General features: G+C 33.8%; 1 protein-coding gene across 4 annotated transcripts in view; it reads right to left on the reverse strand.

Moving 5' to 3' along the window:
• The window catches only part of Brd7-9 (Bromodomain containing 7/9), a 143040-nt gene that overhangs the window by 869 nt on the left and 120112 nt on the right, over window positions 1-22059 (reverse strand). For all 4 annotated transcript variants that reach the window (XM_090368880.1, XM_090368879.1, XM_090368878.1 and 1 more), the window contains exons 12-14: window positions 18360-18519; window positions 7494-7721; window positions 1469-1509 (exon numbers count right to left, since the gene is read on the reverse strand). In XM_090368880.1, coding sequence (XP_090225006.1) covers window positions 1469-1509; window positions 7494-7721; window positions 18360-18519 — 429 coding nt within the window. The remainder of the gene's footprint in view (window positions 1-1468; window positions 1510-7493; window positions 7722-18359; window positions 18520-22059) is intronic.

Here is a 22059-nt window from a genome sequence, read left to right on the forward strand (position 1 = left end):
ACACAAATGGTGAAAAATGGTGGTCATAACCAATGTGCTATTCATGACAGCATTGTTTTTAAAGGATTATAATACTTGGTTTCTATTTAATATGGTACTTTTTGGAGGTATCATTCTGAACACTTCTTAATAGCATAGTACAAACTAATATTACCAGTGTTAATACAGTCATTCATGACAATCATTATCAATATTATCATTTTTTCTATTGCATAATCTAGACATAGGTATATGGTAGTAAAAATCAGTAAGATAAAAGGAATAAATATGTTTTAAGTTTTATGAATTTTTTAAATTTGAATTTGAAAAATTAGTGAAAAAAAAAAAAAAGCTGTAGAACACTAAATTGTTGAATATGGGAATTAATGGAATAAAATTTCTGCAGGCAAAATTAACTTCAATTCCATCACTTATCAGCTGCTCTTTTGTTTTAAATTAGTCCTCATCATTTCCAAAAGATGGAAAGAGATTTTGATTTTTCAAAAATGTACCAAGGTGGTTTGACAAATATTTTTCACAGGCCAAGAAACTTAATAATAACAGGATTCAAAAGGTCTGAAAATAAAGAATAATTTTGTAAAAAGAATAATCACTTAGTGGGTGTGGTCACCTTCAATGCATTCCTGACTTCACATGCACAAAAATGCTACATTGCCCTTAAATGAACGAGGATTTCCAGAATGACCACAAGCAGTAGTTTTAATCTGTAATCTCATGCTGCATTAGCCACAAGCAAGAGTGTTCCCTATCTTTTGAAGCTTTGAAACTTGGCATTGTCTTTTCCTCTTTGGCAATGTATGTGCGATCTAGCAATTTTTTCGAATACAGAGCAGTTTTGTCAACATTAAAAATTTGCTGCGTTGAATAGCCACCTTCATCAATAATTTTTTACAAAACACATGACAAAATTTCTCTGCTGCCGCAGAATCAGCACTGACAACTTCATTGCATACTTTAACGTTGTGGAAACCAGTGCGATGCTTGAACCTATAAAACAACCGAAACCAGCGGGGCTCGATTTTATTCGTGATCAGCAAAGCAAGCCTATTACAAAGAGGTTCTAATCCAACTGATGGAAAAAGTTATAAAAATCATAATTAATTGGAAGAGGGAGTCAATGCTCTTGCACTGCACCACTCCGCATTCAAGAATGTTTATCCAAAAATGCATTCCTGTGGTACCCATTTTTCCATATTCACTTGACCTTATCTTCATGTGACATTTCAACCATCCAACAGCAGAACTTAACTGGCAGTTGAAAAGACTTCTAGCGATGCTTCCAGAAGTAGCAGTAACCTTTGGACAATTGTATATCATTAGGAGGAAACTATTTTGCAGAAAACTACTAATAAATATGTTGTATGTATTCTAATTATGTTTATTTTTTTATTTTGAAAAACAGTCAATTTTTTAATCAGACTTTGAATACTAAATCTTAAAAAATGCCCAGATTTACTGGAGAGCTTACTTGTGCTGTCAGTTCTGTTAGTTTCTTGGAAACTTTTTCGGCTAAAAGAAAAGTAACAATAATAGTCAGATAAATATTTGAAAATATTTAATTTTTGAGAGATTTTAAATTAAAGTATTAAAAAAAAAGAAAAAAAACAACTAAAATTAATTTATGCTGTTGGTTAAAGGTTAATTTACCAGCAATTCTCAGCCAATAGCATACTTCTCACAACAAAGTACCATTTGGTAAGCAGAAGCATTTTCTTCCTCTGGTGCAATCCTTTTTTATAAAGAGAATGTGATCCAAGTAAAAAGCACCAGACTATCCAGTGTAATTACAAAAACTAGGGTAATTATATATGTTGATTAATTGTTTTTTATTGCCTCCCACAACTATCATTAATATTTAGTATATAACTTGCTACATTTATGTTCCAAAATTACTTTTAAAAATTCATTTGTTTTTAAAACTTCTGCAAATACAGTGTAAAAAAAAGGCCAAAATGATTAATCATAAACAAGTAGCATAAAAATAATATAATAACAAATATATTTAAAATATGAGTGTGTGTCTTCACCTCATACTTTACCTTGATAGCAGTGGTATTTATCTTTGCTCCTTCCCCTAACCCCAAGGAAATCTGCATTGAAAGTTTATTTATAGCAGAGCTTTTTAAAGTTTTCCCTTCCATCTCAACTGCCTTATTTTAGTTAAACTAAATTTGATTCCAGATAGTTTTCTAGCTTAACCAATTTTCTTTAAAAAAAAAATAAAATAAGAGGATTATCAGATATGGTAGGTTCAACTATACAAGGGCATAAATCACTGAAAATTCGAGATGCCGATCCTATCTGATACTAGAACCAAAACACCTAGTATCATGCTCTTTATATACGCTGTACGTCAATAGCATGTATATTCTCTATACTAAAGATGGGAGAGCCATTTGACAGTGGATTTAGAGCCATACTTGAAACAATAAACTTAACTAAATCTGGAAAAGTTAACAAGCTGCTTCATTATTATTCAACGAATAAGAACTGGATGCTTTTCAATTTTAAAGTGAGATATATCACATTATATCTGTCAACTAAAAATGAACCTTTCATTTTTGAAGATCATATTGTCAGAATCAATTGGTCCTGCCTGGGAGAATGTAAGACATTATCCAATCTCAATAAGCTCTAAGCCTGAATTGGTCACTGTTTAAGACCAGTACCTTTTCCCTCTTGTTCTGGATGGAACAAATTGATTCTTGCAATACAACCTTAAAAAAGTTAATCTTTAGTTGACAAAGGTATAATTATTGCTCACAATGTATGGGTTTCCTTTGAATATTTCAAATTAAAAGTTTTAAAAAGTTGTCTCTAATTTCAAGGGGCTACCTATAGTAAATGCTAGTGTAGTTAAGTATTATTAACTCTTATTCACCCATGATATAATTAATCTGTTATATGAATTAATAGTCAACAAATATGCACAGCTAACTTCCTAGCTTTTATAATCTGCTTCCTATATATATTTCTTTCTTACAAAATAAATAAAATAAAAAATATATTTTTAATTTATTTTTTTGATTTGGCTTTCATCAATCTCCAAATTATCAGCCTCAAAACTCTACATTCTTTCCATTCAAAGGCATAGTGGTTCCCCATCTTCCTGCTCTCTTCAAAACCAAGAAAAAATTATTTCATAGTTACAAAAATCCCCCTCTTCAAACAATGGCCTTCTTTAACATCTAGGCTTGTATCTTTAACAAAAAAAAAATAAAAATAAAAAATAATCTTAATTAATGACTTTATTAAAAACAAGTTAAAACTTGCTCCTTTATAAATCCCAAATTAAACTATTATATTAGGGTCACCCAGTAATTTCTTACACATACCAATGTGTATTGTGTCTGTAAATTGCACATGTGCTTTTGGTCAATTTGTCTGTTTTGCTGGATGAAAAAACCTTACTATCTACACCCGAGACCGACTAACTCAACCAGTGAGTGAAAAAAAGCCCTTTAAAGTTCCTTGTGTCATTGACAGGATTCGAATCCAGGCCTTTTCCACCCAGTGTGGGGAGGACAGTGACAATACCACTGTGCTACCCGTGCAGACTTAAACATCCCAAAACAAAATTTACTCTTTTCCCATTTTTAATCTTAAAATTGCCAGTGAGTATATCATAGACTTCCTCACATGCTTTCCTTAATCAGCCTTTGGCAAATTTCCTTCCCTTTGATTGATCCAATACAAAATCTCTCCCTCCCAAATGCAATAATCAAAAAACTCTTAAATATGTCCACCCCATCTCAATTTTCTCTTCTGCTTTAACAATTCTTGAATGAAGTTTATTACTTTCCTTATCTAACCACCTGTTCCCAATGCATATACACCATACACATTATGGTATCTCCAATTGTTCGACTGTAACTAACCTCCTTTACACAAATTTTTACGCCCTAAAACCAATTAATGACAAACATCACGTAGACACCATTTCTACTGATATCATCTTTGCTCTTAATGCAGTATGCCTACCTTCCTTTACTTCCTCTTCTAAACAATCTTGTCTCAATATCAATTTCCTTGCCAATGTATTTAACCCTTAAACTTTAACAGTTGATGGTAACAGATTTCAGAGAAAGGAAATCTTTTTGATTGTTTCATCTAGCATTCCACAAGGTGAAACTCCTTCGGCACTTCTGTTCTCTACAATTCTTTAGCCCTTTTGAAAATCTACCCTAATGTAATCTCTTATGCTAATGATAAACATTTTTTCTGACTCCTCTGAATCCTCCCTTCTCTCAAAAAACTTACTCTCTGAAGCTATTAAGGAATCTGCAAATTATTTTGCCCTGTTTAATCTTTCAATAAACTCTTTTAAATCTGAATGCTTGCAAATAAATTACTTTAAAAATGGGGCCTTTTGATATTAACTTAGTTTTTGGATAAGTTCTCATTAAAGTTGATATTCAGAAGGACTGGAGTTCTTTATGACTCCAAATTTAATTTTGCACCCCATATCTCTTGAAAAAATTCACAAAAAACATCTACATGTCTGTTCACTTCAGTTAATCATTGAATATTTTAATCTGATTGTGAAAACCAACCATTCTTTATGCCTCACCAATTTGGGTTGTAGTTGCCATATCAAATTTAAAACAAACTCTTCCTCTGAATACTGGTTCTTCAAATGGATCTTCTGTAAAGCCAACTTTGAGGTAGTCATCTCAAAAATGACTATTCTAAATTCTTAAAACTATTTGTCATTTAAAATCAATGTTCTAAAAAAAAAAAAAGCTGATTGTTCTGTGCTTTGAGAAGTAATAGTATGAAAAATTTCTTGCAGTTAATATTAAATCACTGATAAATTCCAGAAATCCTCACACAACACGGTACCTCTATAACAAGGTTTCGCTCTAACATGTTTGAGAATTGCTTGAAATCTCGTATAACATGGTATTTTTGAGCTTTTGTGCTGGAAAAATCCTGCTATTACGTTAGATGTAACTTTCAATGTTTCCATTCCTTTTTGTGAATCCCTTCTGTTGACTTTCTAGTCGTTATCACCTTCATGGTATTTTTCTAAAGCACAATTCTGGAGGTCACTACCATAAAATAATAAAAACAATTTGCAGTTTATTGGTCTTTTCTGTTAGTGTAATCAATTATAAAAGGTTAGTAAACTCTATCTTCTTGTATTTCTTATAGTACCGATAGCTGGAATTCTGTGGGTTTTCACGTTATTATGGTGAAATGTGTTTCCCCTTCCATGAAATATTCAATCATATAAAAAATTAAACAAATTTTCAGAAACTGATTACTGCGTATCGTGTTTGTTGCAAATTGTGCGTGCCATGTTCTTTGTTATTAATTGCTTATCATTTTTACTGTTTTACATTTTACAACAAGAACAACAACAACAAAAAAAAAAGTCAGTGAACAGACATATCAATTAGTTATTTGTTATTTGTTTTTTTTTTTTAGGAGCATTAGCAACTAAGGCCATATTGCTCCGGGATATGCGGTGGTCATTCCCTGACCTTTCCGCATCCTCCGTATTTGGTGGTGAAGGGCTCGAACCCCGGTCTAATCAAGAAGCGTGTGCTACGCACTGCTGCTCCTTCCCACCTGGCTACGGAGGTGCCATATCAATTAGTATGTACATATTACAGTACGTCTTGATTAAGCTACGTAAGTGTAAATTTATATTTTTATTTTACTAACTGGGAAATATTCTTCCGATTTTCATGTATCATTTAAAGCGGTTCAATAGCACAATTCTGTGCTATTGAAGTAAGCATTTGGAAAATCATTATTATCATATCAATTCTGTGCTATTGAACCTGTGCTTGTTTGAGACTATAAAAACCAATTGTGACTTCGAAGAGTGCAGTTTGTGACTTTTAAAGAGAGCAGTAGGTACACGAAATCTAGATGCTGCAGAAGAGATTGTGCTCAGCAGCGATGAAGAGGAAGAAAATTAAATGAATGTACATCATCTCACACATAAGTATCACAGTTTGTAAGGTAGGACGTTTGTTCAGTTATTACTATTGTACAGGCCTATTGCACTTTTGGAAAAGTTAGGCAAAATGTCATTTCATTCATTCAGGAAAGCAGAACATGAAGTAAGCATTTGGAAAATTATCATCATATCAAATTGGGTTAATATGGCAATTTACAAGGCTTAAGTTAATACTATTATAAAAATAAAGTTAAAATATTAAATTATTACTACCATAAAAATTAAGTTTCCGATAGTTATTAAAAAAAAAAAAAAGGCATATTTTTGTTAGTTTTGGAATGTAACCCCCCTTTTTGTACTGGTTCTTAGTCCTGTATAACATGGTTTCACATTACACAAGATTTTGTAGTAACAAAACTACTGTGTTAGAAAAGGGTTATCTGTATATCCTTAATCATCTTAACTTCAAGTTCAGAATCTAATAATGCAGATCATCCCTCCTCCCATTGAACATTTGCGTTTTCTGCAATTGCATACATTTCTACTATCCAGGTGTCCCTGAACAGCTCACCAGGATGATACAGTTACTATATTTGGTTTCCAGTTCCATGGCACAGAACTCCAATCCATCATAACATGTGTTAAAATCTCCATTTAGTTCTCTATGAAGAGTGAGTTGGTTTAATATATTAGGTACCCAGACTGTAGAGCATGTTATATAGAGGGGTCAGGTAGAAAGAGTATAAGAGGGAGTATTCAGATGGTCACCCTAATCCTCACCACACTGAACTGGCTGATCATGCTCACAAACAATCAGCATCATTATTGGCTTAAATCCCTATAGATTCTTACTTCCAGTCCCAATATAAATTGGAATTAGTATAATTAGTATTAGCTATATGGTACAAGGAAGCACTATGCTTTTGCTGCAGCAGGAAAAAAAAAATAATAATAATTAATTAAAAAATAAACTACCCATTTGGCTCCATCCTCACGTAGGCATCTATCCAGCCGATCTTGGAATTTCCCTAAGCTGTCAAACCTCAACTACCCATGGTGGTAATTTATTCCAGTAATTAATAATTAGCAGGATAAAAGAAAGAATTAGGCAACATGCATACATCCTATTATGGAGGCCAGTTACAGTATGATGATTGCTGGCATTCTATTTATTCTGCACCCTCCCATTTTTCTTTTTACTACCTTCTCATTTTCCACTTGTCCCCATTTTTCTTCTTCAATACTGATGTAATCTTGAGGTAGTCTGCACAGTTTTCTGCAGACTAAATAAAGTGCCAAATATAGGGCTATTAAAAAAAGAGTTGATAAAGAAGTGTTTAGCAAGCTAAGCTGCATTTTAGTGGTTTTATATTTTATACTATTCCAATATCTACCTATATTTAATTTTGGAAATAACTTTTAATTTAATTTTGCTGCCAAAGCTATTTTAACAAGTAATTTGTTCAGAGTGAAGTGGTTTTAGACTAATGGGGATCTACCATGTCTTCATCCACACACTTGATTTGAAAAATTAATTGAAGAGGAATGATATTTAAAAAATAAAAAAAGGAAATTTTAATACCTAGTTCATGTTCGACAGCTGTTGGTCCTTGTATATGAGAAAGATGGAGGGGAGGATCATTGCTCAGCCTCTCATTTTGGGCTTTTGCCAAATCTTGCAAGAGATCTGTTGCCTGATCTAATTTTTGTTGGATTGACTTCCTACACTCTGCAAGTTTTTTGCCTTCTTGAGTATTTGGAATACCCCTGCTTTCTTCAGTTGGTTCAGCATCATGCTTTTGTTCCACCCCTGTATGGAATAAAAAAAAAAAAATAAATCAATTTGAGATTATTTAATAACGATTTTGTGATATGACAAAAGATGAATTTCATATTAATAAAAACATGACAAAGGCTGGTTAACTGAAAATACTCTATATTACTTTAAAAAATATATATTAAATATTATTATCATCATTATAAGGAATATAATTACAAATAAAAATAAAAATAATTAAAAATAATTACAAACTGAATTTTGACACCATTGTTATAGTATTATAGTGAGTGGTAGAGGAATTCTAAAGGTGTTTTTGATTGTGGTAAGTAGGCAGCTTGAAAGTTCAAATCACATAGATTGGCATTAGGTGGATAATTTTATATATTATAATTAACTTTTAACTTTTGTGCATAAGGGTATATGCCTAATACAACATATAATGTAAAACTGGTAGCATGGTAGTATTGTTGCATTTAAGTTTTGATTTAAAATTAGAAGTGAAATTATTATTTCTGATTATGTTGGTGAATCTGTTTGTTACTTATTGTTTATAATTGCTTCAGAAACCACATTCGACTTCTGCCACTATTGTTATAGTATGCTGGAATGGTGGGAGGTGTTTTACCAAGACCATTAATACACAATTTCAAAGAAAAATGGGATTCTAGCGGGTCAGCTTTATCCTTGGCTGAAGTGACAATAGAACCATCTGGTTTTGACAGAGGTGGGAGCAGAGATGGGCAAAAGTTGCGGCCAATAGCTTTGGCAAGAGACCAGAATGCTCAGCTACCATTAGGGCAAGAAGCAAGTTTTCTACTCTTAGCCTGTTCAAAATCTAGTTTTGACTGATTAATAACTGCTTTACTATTGTGGCGAGCTCTGGTGTAGGCAGAAAATGAAACTGAAGAATTGGAAACAAGCCAATTACGATATGCAACATTCTTCTCTTGAACGGCCTTAGCACAGTTATTGGAAAACCAAGGTTTAGATAAAGGACGACATTTTAAAGTGGAGTGTGGAATAAAGGATTCCATTCCTACAAGAATAATTTCACTGACACGATCTGAGCAAACATTGACATCAGAAGTTTTGAAACAGTAATCCGACCAAGGAAAATAAATCACACGGGTCATCCCATTTTGCATGTACAGCAGGCCCCCTTATAACACGGTTCGCTTTACGTTGATTTGCTATACGCTGTTCTTATATTATAACCCGTATCTGACTATAATGCTGTCACAGATCACTATAACGCTCTTTTACAGATTGCATTTTTGGCATATTTAACAAAATCGTTTCATTTGGAGTCAATAGCTTGAAAATGAATAGAAAAACAGTATTAAAACGTTTCCCACGCCGACTTGAGAAATTTTCCCACGCTCAGTGAAATTTTCTCGCATGCTAAATTAATTGCAGTACAATGACTTGTTACGTAGTTCTGAGATCAACATTTTAGAAAATGATCAAGTATATTGCTTGTAATATTAGCATTATATGCATTTATTCGAAGACTAGTCATCACTCTGTACAGTATTAGACATCGTGCATAACGGACAGTTTACTCGAACATTGTATCGTAATTAATGCCACCAAAGCAGTTACATTTTCGAAGAGTTAATAATGGCCGATGAAAATGAAAAGGCAACAACGTCTGGGCGCAGTACAAAGACTATAAATGTAAGAAAATGACTGAATTTGAAAATTAAATTAGATGTTTCGAAGCAAATCGATTCCGGTCAATGACAAGCGGATGTGTGCCATAATTTAGGACTTGCAAGTTTAACTGTAAGAACAATTATGAAAAAATAAAGAATTAATTTTAGCAGAGGGAAAGATAGCTGTTCCACTGCAAGCAACTAGGGCTAGGCCGGCTATTAGGATTGAAATGGAAAGACTAACTAATTTTATTGAAGATAATATCCAATGCAGAATTCAGTTAAGTTAAATATTATAAAAAAAAAAAAAGAGAGAGAGAGAGAGAGAAAAAGAGATTAGCCAATATGATGATCTGAAGAAAACTCACCTAAAAAAAAACAAACAAAAAAAAAACTGTGGAACCATTTAAAACTGGTTGAATAGATTTAAAATCCAGGGAGAAGCCGCAAGTGGAGATCAAGGAGCTGAAACTTTCAAAAAAGAACTTGTTAAAATTATTGAAGAGGGGTATTGTGTGTTATACTTCTCAAGTTTTTAACATAGATGAAGCAGGACTTTTATGGAAACGAATGCCTAATGATTTTAATTGGAATTTTAAGTTTAATTTTGATATGTAAGTAGTTACCACTTAATTATATACGTATGTAATGCAGAATATTTTATATGTACAAATATTTGAATATTAAATATTCTGACCGGCATTTGTGCATCTTTTCACTACCGTTTATTATTGATTAGGATATATACTATGGCACCGACGGCAACTTACAAATATGTTACCTTAAGGGAATGCGGCGCTCGCTTAGCGCTCTGTTTTTCGGGAACGAATTATCAGCGCTAAGCGGGGTCACCTGTATTTTTGTAATGCCAAACAACACGAGGTTGGGAACAGCCATGGGATAAAGGCTCTGTTGGAGAAGAGAATCACCAATTTGTAATCTGAGGTGCCTAAAGGATCATTCACTTTGACAGTTTACTTAGAAGGGTTGTTTGTGAGAAAAAGATCAAGCGTGTTGGCTGTATGGTTAGGATTGTCTAGTATTCTGGTAGGTAAATGAACAATTTGTGCGAGGTCATTAGTAATTGCAAAAGCCTCAGTATCTCGACCAGCTGGCTCTGTGTTACTAGAAAGCGGAAGCCAGCCGGAGTTGTGAACATTAAAATCACCAAGGAAAATTATCTCACTGTTAGGAAAGTTTGACTGGAGGAAAGTCAAGTTGCAAAGAGATGAAGTAAAAATTTCCAAGTGATTAGTGGAGTTTGGAGAATGGTAGAGACAACATATGAATTTGACAGAATGAGGTAGAGATTTTAAGCCAGAGAAGATTGAAAAAGAGGAGAATCCAAATTACTAAGTCTCTGATAGGGAATATCGGAACGGACATATGCACAAATCTTTTGGATCTCTGAGGCAAAAGGAATCACACAGAGAGTAATTTGGGCAACTGAGATTCTTTCAGAAAAAGTACATGGGGTTTGGCAGACTAAGTGGAAATGGACATAACTGAGATATTTGTATATTTGTGAAATGAACTAGGAAATGGGAGGTTTAGATCTTTTTGCAGATAAGTTTGCTCTATTAGTTTGACAATTCATGGTGTATTCAATAGTAAGAAAAAGTTGGGGGGGGGGGACAAGTATGCTGTATGAAGTAATGAAATTTTTGGATATGACATACACATGGTAAGAGTATACCCAGATCCTTGACAACATGGCCTCGACAATGCTCCCACATACACACTACTCGGACGCCCTCCAGTCACTATCTAGCAGAGTAGAGGCAGCAAGATTATACACTAGCTGATCCGGAAGCCTCCTATAGAGTTACCAATAGATTTGGTCCAGTGTACTAACTAGCGGCCGGCCTGCAAACACTGTTTTAGAGCTGTACCCTTGAAATGTAAGGACGTTTGGATCTCGTTCGGGTGTTCATCATAACCTCGAAAGACATCAATCATACTGCATGATGGAAGAGATGTGGGAGGGTTTTGTGTGTGTGAATGTGCACATATGTTGTATTAGTATGTATGCAAATTAGGAGTAAATGTGTATATATATGTGAGTGAATGTAGGTAGGTACGTATGTATTAGTTAATGTGTGTCTTGTGCCAGGTAGGAAATGAGTCCACTTAACCTACAAAAAAAAAAAAAAATTGTGCACGCTGTCCTATTGTACTGAGAGGGCTAAGTGTGTGAAAATGGGGGAACAAATGAGAATGTCCTTAAAGTAAGTATTAACAGTTGTACCCTGAATATGTATATATATTTTAAAAAAAAATTAATTAATTAAATTAAATATTCACCTGCACAAGTAGAATATTAAATTAAATATTCACCTGCACAAGTAGAATATTTAATTTAATTAAATATTCTACTTGTGCAGGTTAAATTGTATAAAATTGAGCGAATGCCAGGTCACATGCATAAACTATGCAGTGACCAAATGAATGTTTGCGATTAGTATATATAAAAAAAAAACATTGTCTTGGTAGTTGTTATATTTAGGTGACATCCTGCTATCTGTCTGATGATAAATATGTGAGTGGGTTATGTTATGTACTACTATTCAGTCTGTCCCTAAATACATATATTAAAAAGTATGACAGGTGTGCAATTGGACTGAATGCGCAAAGAGTATGTATTGTTCTAACATGCTCCTCATAGACCATGGTGTAGGCAACCTCCAGGAAACCCCCTGCCCTGCTGACATCATATCCCCTCTTCTGAGGCATGATGTGGGATTTTCACCAGCTTCAGCTGGCCAGTGTGGGATTATCAACAGAGAAGCACTGCATGTCCACAGTGCAATCTCCTCCCCCCCACATAGGACACCTTGGCCTTATGGCTTTAATCCCCTACAATTCCTGTCTCCCTTCCCCACCTTTTCACCTCGTGCACTTTACCACCACCAATCTTTTCCTGCTCTTAACAGTTCCCCTGTGGAGGATGGGCTCCCTCCACAAGGGGTGCCCCTCTATCTCTAACTTTCTATTTCCAGGTGGAAAGTTTTCCTATCAGTCACCTTCTTTATCTTCATCTGTTCCTCTCCGTCTCATCTTATTACCCCCCCCCCCACACACTTTTTTTCTGGGGCTCTCACTGGCAAGCTCGGGTGTTGTCCAGGGTTCACCCCAGCCAGAGACCTTTCTATTCTCTACTACACTTGACTTGCCTCCCTGGGGCAGAAGACAGGCAACATGGTGTACCACTAGGAGCCCTGCAGCTAAATGGCAGGAGGAACAAAAGACTGACACAACCAAACATTACACTAAGCAAACCAACACTAAAACTCACACTATCTGTGGCCTTTCGAGTACCTATGGCACAGCATATACAAACATGGAGTTGGGGGGTGACCCCAGTGCTACTTGACAATCAACTACACAATGTAAAAGGCAGTGGTCAGGCCACATCTCAAATATAAAAATAATATTTGTGAAAAATACATGTAATAAACTATAAATATATTGGTATTAATATATGTCTTTCTAACTCCAAGTATATGCCTTTAATTCAATTCAAGGATTTTATATTTGACATAAAAATTTCAGATGTTTTTTGTTTCAAAGGTCAACTTATATGCCAGAATATACAGTAGAGCGTCAGTTATTTGGAATAATTAAAGTCAAACCTCTTCCAGATAGCAAAATTTTCCGGATAATCGAATGTATGGTAAAATTAAATTGATATTATCATTATATCAGAATTTAATATTCTGTTATAATGATATTTTGTTATAATATATTATGGTAAAAGAAAACGACTTTAAATAGTGTGAAAAAAAAATTAAATTATTTAATTAAAAATAATAATAAACATATATAAAAATTCACATAATTATGTAATTGTGTGAATGTATATTCGGATAGGTATTTTACTGCAAATTTAAGTGGAAAAAAATTTCAAGTAATTTTTTTAAATAATGCTCAATCATTTTTCGTTTCGTTTGTTGTGAACTTTTTTTTTGCTGCGGAATGTCTCCAATTCCTCAATAATATCAATTTGATTGTATCACATTCTTCCTGGTTCTCTACCCATTTCAGTGCTGTTTCTTTTTGTTGACATTTTACCATTAAAAAAACTGAGAAAAATAACCAATTGCACAGTTTTGGGTCAATGTTATTCTTACCAAATCTGGAGATAAACTAAACATAATATGAAATGAAGAGAACAAAATATGTAAAGGAAAATTGGGTTCACAGAAGCAAATGACTAATAAACTATCACTCATTATGACAAATAAACTATCACTCATTATGTATGAGAAAACCCATTTGTCCTAATCCAACATTTCACCAGATATACAATTGAAAAAAACAGACAGAAATACTCTCATAACATAATAAACATTTGTCTCAAATAATACCATTAATGAAAAAAAAAGAAAAATCAGCCTTTCAAATTATTCTGGATAACTGACGTTCTACCTGTACTGCATTTATTATATTTACCATACTTTGGTAATTCCCATGCACTTTGGTTTGAATGCATATCTGTTCTGATTTCTAAAAGTTAGAGGGTATGGATATACAGACAGTCCTCGTATAGCACGATAGTTGTGTTCCTGAAAACCCTCATGCAATGCAAAATCGTGCAATATAAACAGGCCCTATGGGAAAAATAGGGTTAGGTGCCGACCACCCAAGATTGAATACACATTTGTAATCAAAACATTACCAAACACAATAAATAATTGTAATAAAATACTTATGTATTTTATTACGACTATTTATTACATAATAAAATATTGCTAATTCTTTTGCTTCTATCGTAAGCAAACTTGTTTTTTGTTTGATTTTCTATCCAAACAAATGACAGCTGTTCCATCTCTTCCAATTATTTGTGTCTTAATCTAATGGATTTTAATTACACTTTGAGTTGTTCCTGCTATGAAAGTTGTTTTTATTTTCTCTGCATTCTTTCTAATTCTTGGCATTGCCTCATTTAGGCCTATAGCACGTGCAACATCACATGGTCTTTCATTTCGCTCAAAGCGTTTCACAATTTCATATATTTTTTTTCTCTATCAACAGAGGCGGACTGGCCATAAGCCTTACCGGGAAAACCCTGGTGGGCTGGAGGACGGTGTGATTTTGGCCATAAACGCTAGTATGAGGCCACTACAAATTTTCCCAGGTAAGAATTTTTGACACAGTCTGCCTCTATCGATATTGCTTTTCTTTTTCTCTCTGAATCTGTAGTGTCTTCACCAATGCTTCCTTTTAAGTATTTTACTCATTTTTAGGAAATAAAGGCACAATTACAAAATGAGGAGGCAAGCTTGATACACAAACAAAGCTGTGAGCATGTAGCAACTGAATAAACAACACTGTAAAGGCAGAGACAACGCTATTAACACCTCACTAGCTCACATTTTACTAAAGCACATTTCTGGTAGTTACTAACATAAAACAATAAAAACAATTTCCAGTTGCGTTCCTGCTACTGGAATCTGTTATAAATGGGTGGTAAACTCGATCTAATTGCATTCGTGATAATACCGATAGCTGGAATTGTGTGGGTTTTTACCTTATTATGGTGAAATGTGTGTCCCCTTCACTGATATAAAAAAACAAATACATTTTCAAAATCTTCTCTTCATTCCTATCATGTTGCGTTCAGTTGGGGTGATTCTGCGTCCGACTGCCATTTCTTGTAAACACAAAGGTGAATCGTGCATAAGTGAATTCGGTTCGTGTTATATACGATATCGTTCCCCTATTTATAAATTGTGTATGATCGAATTCGTGTAGTGTAAACATGGGTTATACGAGGACTGACTATAGTACTAACTTATAAATAGTGGCGGACAAAAAAAACTGTATCACCTTAAAAAAAAGTAACATTTGTAGTAAAATATATATGATATTGTTTGATTACAGTCTGTGTTTGTTGCAAAGCAAAGGTATTGCATCAGATAAAGCTTCTATTGCACCAGACAGTAATTTCAAGGTGTTGCATCAGCCATTTTATAAATACGGTGTTGGAAGGGTATACATGCTCATTAGTATCCTGTTTTGCAGAGGTGTAAGCATGGCTCCATACGTTCAGTTGACACCAAGAAAAAACAAGTGTAGCTGTTGCTCTGTCCCAGGAAGGGCTTTCTACATGTGCTATTGCCAATAAAATAGGCTGTCACCAGTCAACAGTATCCCTTGTGCTGAAATTAAAGTGTGAAACCGGTGATGTGAAGAGAAGACCTGGATCAGGCCGTAAGAGAGTGACTATGCCTTCTTAAGATCAATATTTGAAATGGCTATGCCTTTGTTTTGTTTTTTAGGAGCATTAGCAACTAAGGCCATATTGCTCCGGGATATGCGGTGGTCATTCCCTGACCTTTCCGCATCCTCCATATTTGGTGGTGACGGGCTCGAACCCCGGTCTAATCAAGAAGCGTGTGCTACGCACTGCTGCTCCTTCCCACCTGGCTACGGAGGCACCTTATGCCTTTGTAAATGCCATGCTAGTGATTCTTATCTAAAGCTGGACTTTGAGATGGCTTCTGGTGTTGAAACAAATGCACAAACTATCCAAAGATGGCTTTCGGAATGTGGTCTGCATGCCTATCAGCCCAAAAAGAAGCCTTTGTTGACCCAACAAATGAGGAAGAAGCAACTTGCTTGGGTTAAAACATGTTTCATGGACAAAAGAGCAATGGGACACCATCATCTTTTCTGACAAATCGAAATTCAACCTGCATGGTTCAGATGGGAAGCAATATGTCAGAAGACGAAAATCTGAGGCATACCATCCTGACTACATAACACCCACTGTAAAGTTCTCTGCCAGTGAGATGGCTTGGGGATGCATAAAAGCAAAGGGGGTGAGACAAATTAAGTTTATTAACGGAACGGTGAATGCAGAAACCTACACTGCTATCTTGGAGGAGTGCCTGAAACCCATATTAGCAATCATACAGACATCCAAAACTGCATTTTTCAACAGGACTCAGCACCTTGCCACACAGCAAAATTAGTAAGTTTTATGCTGATTTAATGATGAGTTTGTCTTGTCTCAAGGCTTAAAACATACTTACACCATGTTTTCTCTCATTTTTCTCCCTTAAGGTGCAGTCATACATCAGAAATGCTGCCATTACAGTGTTGGACTGGCCCAGCAACAGTCCACATTTGAACCCTATTAAAAATTGCTGGTACATAATGTCGTCTAAAATTGCTCAGAAGAAGCCAACAAGATTCAGCTGCAGGAGAGCATTATGTGTGGTACCACAAAACTGGGCAACCGTATATATCCAGAAGCTGATTAATTCTATGCAAGGCTGTAATTGCAGCTCGAAAAGGAACAACAAAATATTGAGGACTTATTTTGCTGATTTACAGTACATGATACTATTATGTTAGCTTGTCATTTCAGTTAGCACACGTAAATGCAATAAAATGTATGTTTGGTTGCCATGATTGCCATTTGCATGATTCTTCATATTCCCATTAATTGCACATTTTTACCCTTTGGGAAGATATTTATGGTAATTAGGTATATCAGGTGGAGTCTTTTTATTGAATTTCATTCACAAAGATATATATCCCATCTAACAAATGCATTTCGAACATTTCTGCAACCCACAATGCAGTGCAAAACAGATTATTTGCAAAATTCACAGGCGATGCAGTTTTTTTTTTCCACCACTGTATTTATCATGAAGCTTTCAGGAAACTTAAGCTCTCCCTTCTTCAGCATGCATCTGATTGCAATTTCATACACAAGGATATATACGTGGGCAGAAGCATACCTAAATTTATCATGAGCAAATATAGACTGCATCCCTTCCTGTTTTCCAGAGTACATAGGAATGTTTATGATTTTACTTTGCTCTTTCTTTGACTAGTTGGGTTTCTATATCTGCTCCACAAATAGGTCATGAAAATCCTTTATATTTCTGTTCAGAAAACAGGGAACCCAACCAGTCTAAGAAGGAATAAAGTGAAAGGAAAAACAGCAAGATGGTTCAGAAAAAGGGAAAGTAAAATGGAGCTAATACCCATTTTCTGTAGTAGGCATGACCCAACAAACATTAAAGAATTCAGACAGTTAAGCAGCATTTCCCAAGTTTTAGAAGAAACCACGGCCCATCACTTAGAATAGTGAAGGCTGAGTTTACGGACGTGCTTCAAAAATTCGGCCCCAGTGGACAAAAGTGCTGCAACACTGTACAGAAGTATTGTGCAAAAAAACAAAATAATAAATAAAATAAAAGGCAATTCAGCAAAATCAAGCAGAAAACAAATCAAAACCAATACAAAAAAACTTTTCTTGAAAAATGCTCTTGTTCTCCAAACAAAAGCCAGTCCTATATCTCAAAGGAAGCTGGAATTTCTCATTTGAGTGTCCAGAGAATGACTACAGCTAATGGAGCACTTACAAAATAAATTGAAATTGCAAACATTAAGTGAAACTGGCAAATAGCCATATAGGATATTGTGCCTGTGTTTCAAGTAGCTTGATTCATTGTCACTGGACAGTCACCCTTTTTTACTCTATGATCATGAAACTTTTAAGATGAGAAATCAAACACATCTGCATACACAGAATGCAATATAGATAGTTACTTATTATCCACGTGATTTTTGGGCCATGCCTCATTGAAGTTGACAGAGGAATCCCAATAAATGCCATCACCATTTATTGTTCTTGACATAATGAAAATAAAATTTCCAAAATCCAAGAAAAACTAATCTTCTCATTTGGGTTGTATTTTTAACTGAATCATGGAATGCTCTGCTTTTATTTCATTTTCATTTGTAAGCATTCACTGAAGCAATTCATTATTGAAAACAGTGTTTTAAACTAATGCTTTTAAAATAAATTACTGCAAAACTATATATAACTTGAAAATGGTTGTCTTCCATCTTTTATGTGAGAACAAAGTTTATTTGCTTTCAGCTATCCTTCAAATTAATTTCAGTGCTTTTAAAAGAGAAATGTATGACAAACAAATACACACAGGGGAAGCACACTGCGAGTGCAAACAATTATGATTAGGAATATACGTACCAGAAGAATCCAAAAGAGAGATGTTCATATCCATAGTTGAGATTGACCGCAATGAATCATAATCAATATCGTCAGAATTATTAGCACTCCTTTTCATTTTCTGTTCAGCAGTAAATTCTAATCTCTTTAATTTTTTCTCCTCTTCTCTTATTTTATGTCTCTAGTGGTTTAAAAAGTTGTAACTTACGTCAGATATCATAATAACAATTTTTTTACAGAGGCCATTAAAAAAAAAAAAAAAAAAAAAGAAATATTTCTGAAATTGAAATTTTATGAGCTATATACTAATTGAATGAGAAGTTCACATTCAAAAAAAGAACTTGTGATTTCACACCAATAAAAAGCTGAGTTACAAGCAAAAGACTTTTATAAATTCTTTTTTTTTTTTTATATTAGGAAAGTACAAAATTAAAAAATTACTATATTATTAAAATAAAAAAAAAGCCATTACAGCAATCTGGCAACATGAACTGGAATTTTAAGCTTGCATATGAATCAAATATAATACTAATTTACACCAAAAATAAAGATGAACGATTAATTATAATTAAAAGTGCATTTACTATTCACCTCATTCTAACATTTTGATGGATGATATTAATTTTGTCTAAAAAGGTAATTTGAGTAAAGTTGTTTTCTTGTGAGTTCTGAAATCAAAGCAATACATGAAATACAGAAATTTTACTATGGTATATAAAAATAAATTTACATGATTACAGAACCCAGCATACTGCTGGATAAGAGATAAAATGACTACCTTGCATATATATTGTTTTAAAAGAATGTCAAACTTATAGTAACAATTCTGAAGATTTAATATTAGCATATGATCAACTTTCGTGAGAAAACTAACCATTACAGAGAATAAATACAAAACAGGCTTATGCATAGATGAGTTAAGCATAGATGATAAATTGATCAAATTTTTCCACAGTACAATTGTTATCTTTCTCATATTGACTAATCATCTATTCACAAACATCTACCAATGAAACTAAAAGATTCATAACATTTTTGTATGGATGCTTTGAATCCATTTAAATTGAAATAGACATATTTTGGTCCCTTATTAGAATTAATGAGGTTTTATTGTATTTCCTTTTGTTATCTGACTTGAATCACAGTTTAGAATGGCTGGCAGAATGCTTTTCTTCTGATTCATCATTATGGCAGTAATGTCACAAATTGCATTAACTGCTTTCTGAATGTTGTAGAGACTCCAGTAAATCTTCAATTGATAATCCACTCCTGATAATTAAGAACCTAATGTACTTATCTTAATGGCATCTGAGAGTTCCCACGTTTCTGCCCAGTGTCTCTTCAAAGAAACTCTTCCTAGCCAGTAATGTATGTTGTGTATGTTGTATGACTTACCAACCAGAAAGCAATGACCATTAAGAAAGCCACTTTCTATGGCTTTCCTAGTTCTATATTTTAGTAATAAACCTTTCTGGTAGCTGAATTTGTAATGTCTGCCATGTAATCATGTAACTAAAATATTAAAAATTCATGTAGACAGGCATTTCCTTTTATTAATTAATTAATAAAAGGAAAGGTGCATTTTCCTTTTATTAATTTCGACATAATATTTCATATTATGTCATGGAAGTTAAGTATTGTTTAAAAATATATCCATATGAATTTTTTTATATTTGCTTTGACAATAAAAATAAAAAAAAAATTTTTTTTTCAACCAATACCTGCAATTATAGGCTTCTAAGTTGAGTTTCAAAATCAACTCACATGGTGACCGTTTATACAAGTTTTTTTTAATAACTACTTAAGTTGTATGTGACAATTTATAGAGTGTTTATGGAGTTGTGCTCCAGCAAAAAAAAAAAAATAATAATAAAAAATAAAATAAAAACAAAATAATTCAAAATCTGTTCAGTTAAAGCAATTAAATACTGTACTTTGATAGATATTTAGCACACAGCACACCCAAGTTACAAAACTTGTGTGCATGCCATTGTGTTAAGCAAGAGAACTTAACATTGTTAAGTTCTCTTGCTTAACATAACATTTTTACATTGTATGAAACAAAGACCATCAAAATCTGCATTAAATTTTTTAAATGTTTCTGCATAATATAACATGCCAGTAGTTCTAATGTTTAAACATATTTAAAATAGGAATAAGGGGAATGAGAGCAAAATAACCTTTGCAAGCTAAGAATATAATTATTTCCTTTTTTTTATTCTATCATATACCCTTTTAAGATGATTTCCTAATTTGATCATATTTGCATGTGTAAAAAAGGTTGCAGACCATTGTAACAAACGTCTTGTATGAAATCTAATAAAAAGTAATTCAAAAGAAATACTTTTGAATTACTTTTAAATTCAGGGTGATTCTTGTAGATTAACACTGCTGAATTCAAATATGGCAACCATATTGTTGTAACACCCACCAATTTTAAGGGAGAAGGGATTAAAGTCAAAAACTAGGTTTCTAGTAAAAATTATTTCAAGAAACTGTTACATACAGTACTAAATATTGAACAATGGGTCTATTAACCTTATTCTGTTTACAAAAATGTTTGTCCAATAACAAAACACTTTTGTTGTTTTTGGCCTTTTATAACCATCCATTAGTGTCTCCTGTACAAGAGATTCCAACAGTAGTCTGCCAACATATTTGGACTCCACTTTTCCTGGTATCTTTTTTCCATTTGAGAAATATCTTGGTGAAACATTCCACCACGTTTATTGGAGACAGCTCTCATTTTTTCAGGAAAAAAAGTTTAAACGGGAATATAGGAAATGAAGTTTTAACAACATCATGTAGCATCCCAACTCTCTGTATGCTAAAATTAGCTTATCCACAATTTCACTGCAATTTTGTAATTTCTCACTGCCTAAAAAGTTCCAGCAGAAGTTTTAGAATGCCTTCCAAGCTCTATTTCTGTAGCATTTAATTTTTTTAGTGAATCCCTTATCTTTGAATACAAGTTTGATTTGAGGACCCACAAAAATTCCCTCTATCTTGTCCTCAAAAAAGTAATTGTGAAAGTGATGGACCAAAAAGAAATCCTTCTTTTTTGTCCATCGCTTTCACAATTACTTTTTATCAAACCTAGCTTGATGTGCAATGGAGGTAAATAGATTTTTGACTTATCCACCAAAGGGGAATGTACTATATTTTTCTGGCCTGGTGTAGTTTCTGAATGGTTTGGCCATTTTTTACCCTATAGTGGCAATCCTTTGCTTGGCTGTTCCATTTGCATAAAAAGCAGCAGTATTTAGTGTATCCACCTTGCAACCCAGTCAGCAAAACTATCATTTCATTTGTATCCTTGATAGCATATTTTTGCAAAATAATCTGTAGGTTCTCAGATGTTTCCTTCATGTGAACTGCATGGGCCAATGGTATAGATGGATACTTATTTTCATTATGGAGTAAAACTGCTTTCAAACTGACCTTGGATGAATCAGTGAAAAGAAGCTTCCATTGCTTGGGGACATGCTCCAGATGTAACTCTTTCATTAATTCCTGGACACTGTTACAATAAACCAAAGCACCGTCCATGAAGTAATAGGTCTCTTTCTATATATAAAAAAAAAACACCTTGACAGCCTTTTCAAGAATATTTGCTTGATGAAGGTGTGATCTTAGTAACTGAGCTCCGGTTTTGGAGAGGTCCAAAACTCTGACCAAATCATTCAATTCTGCCTGAGTCACTGCATCATCATGAGGAACT

This window comes from Mastigoproctus giganteus, chromosome 2, assembly GCF_048544385.1.
Source record: "Mastigoproctus giganteus isolate SK-2022 chromosome 2, ASM4854438v1, whole genome shotgun sequence".
Lineage (NCBI taxonomy): Eukaryota > Metazoa > Arthropoda > Arachnida > Uropygi > Thelyphonidae > Mastigoproctus > Mastigoproctus giganteus.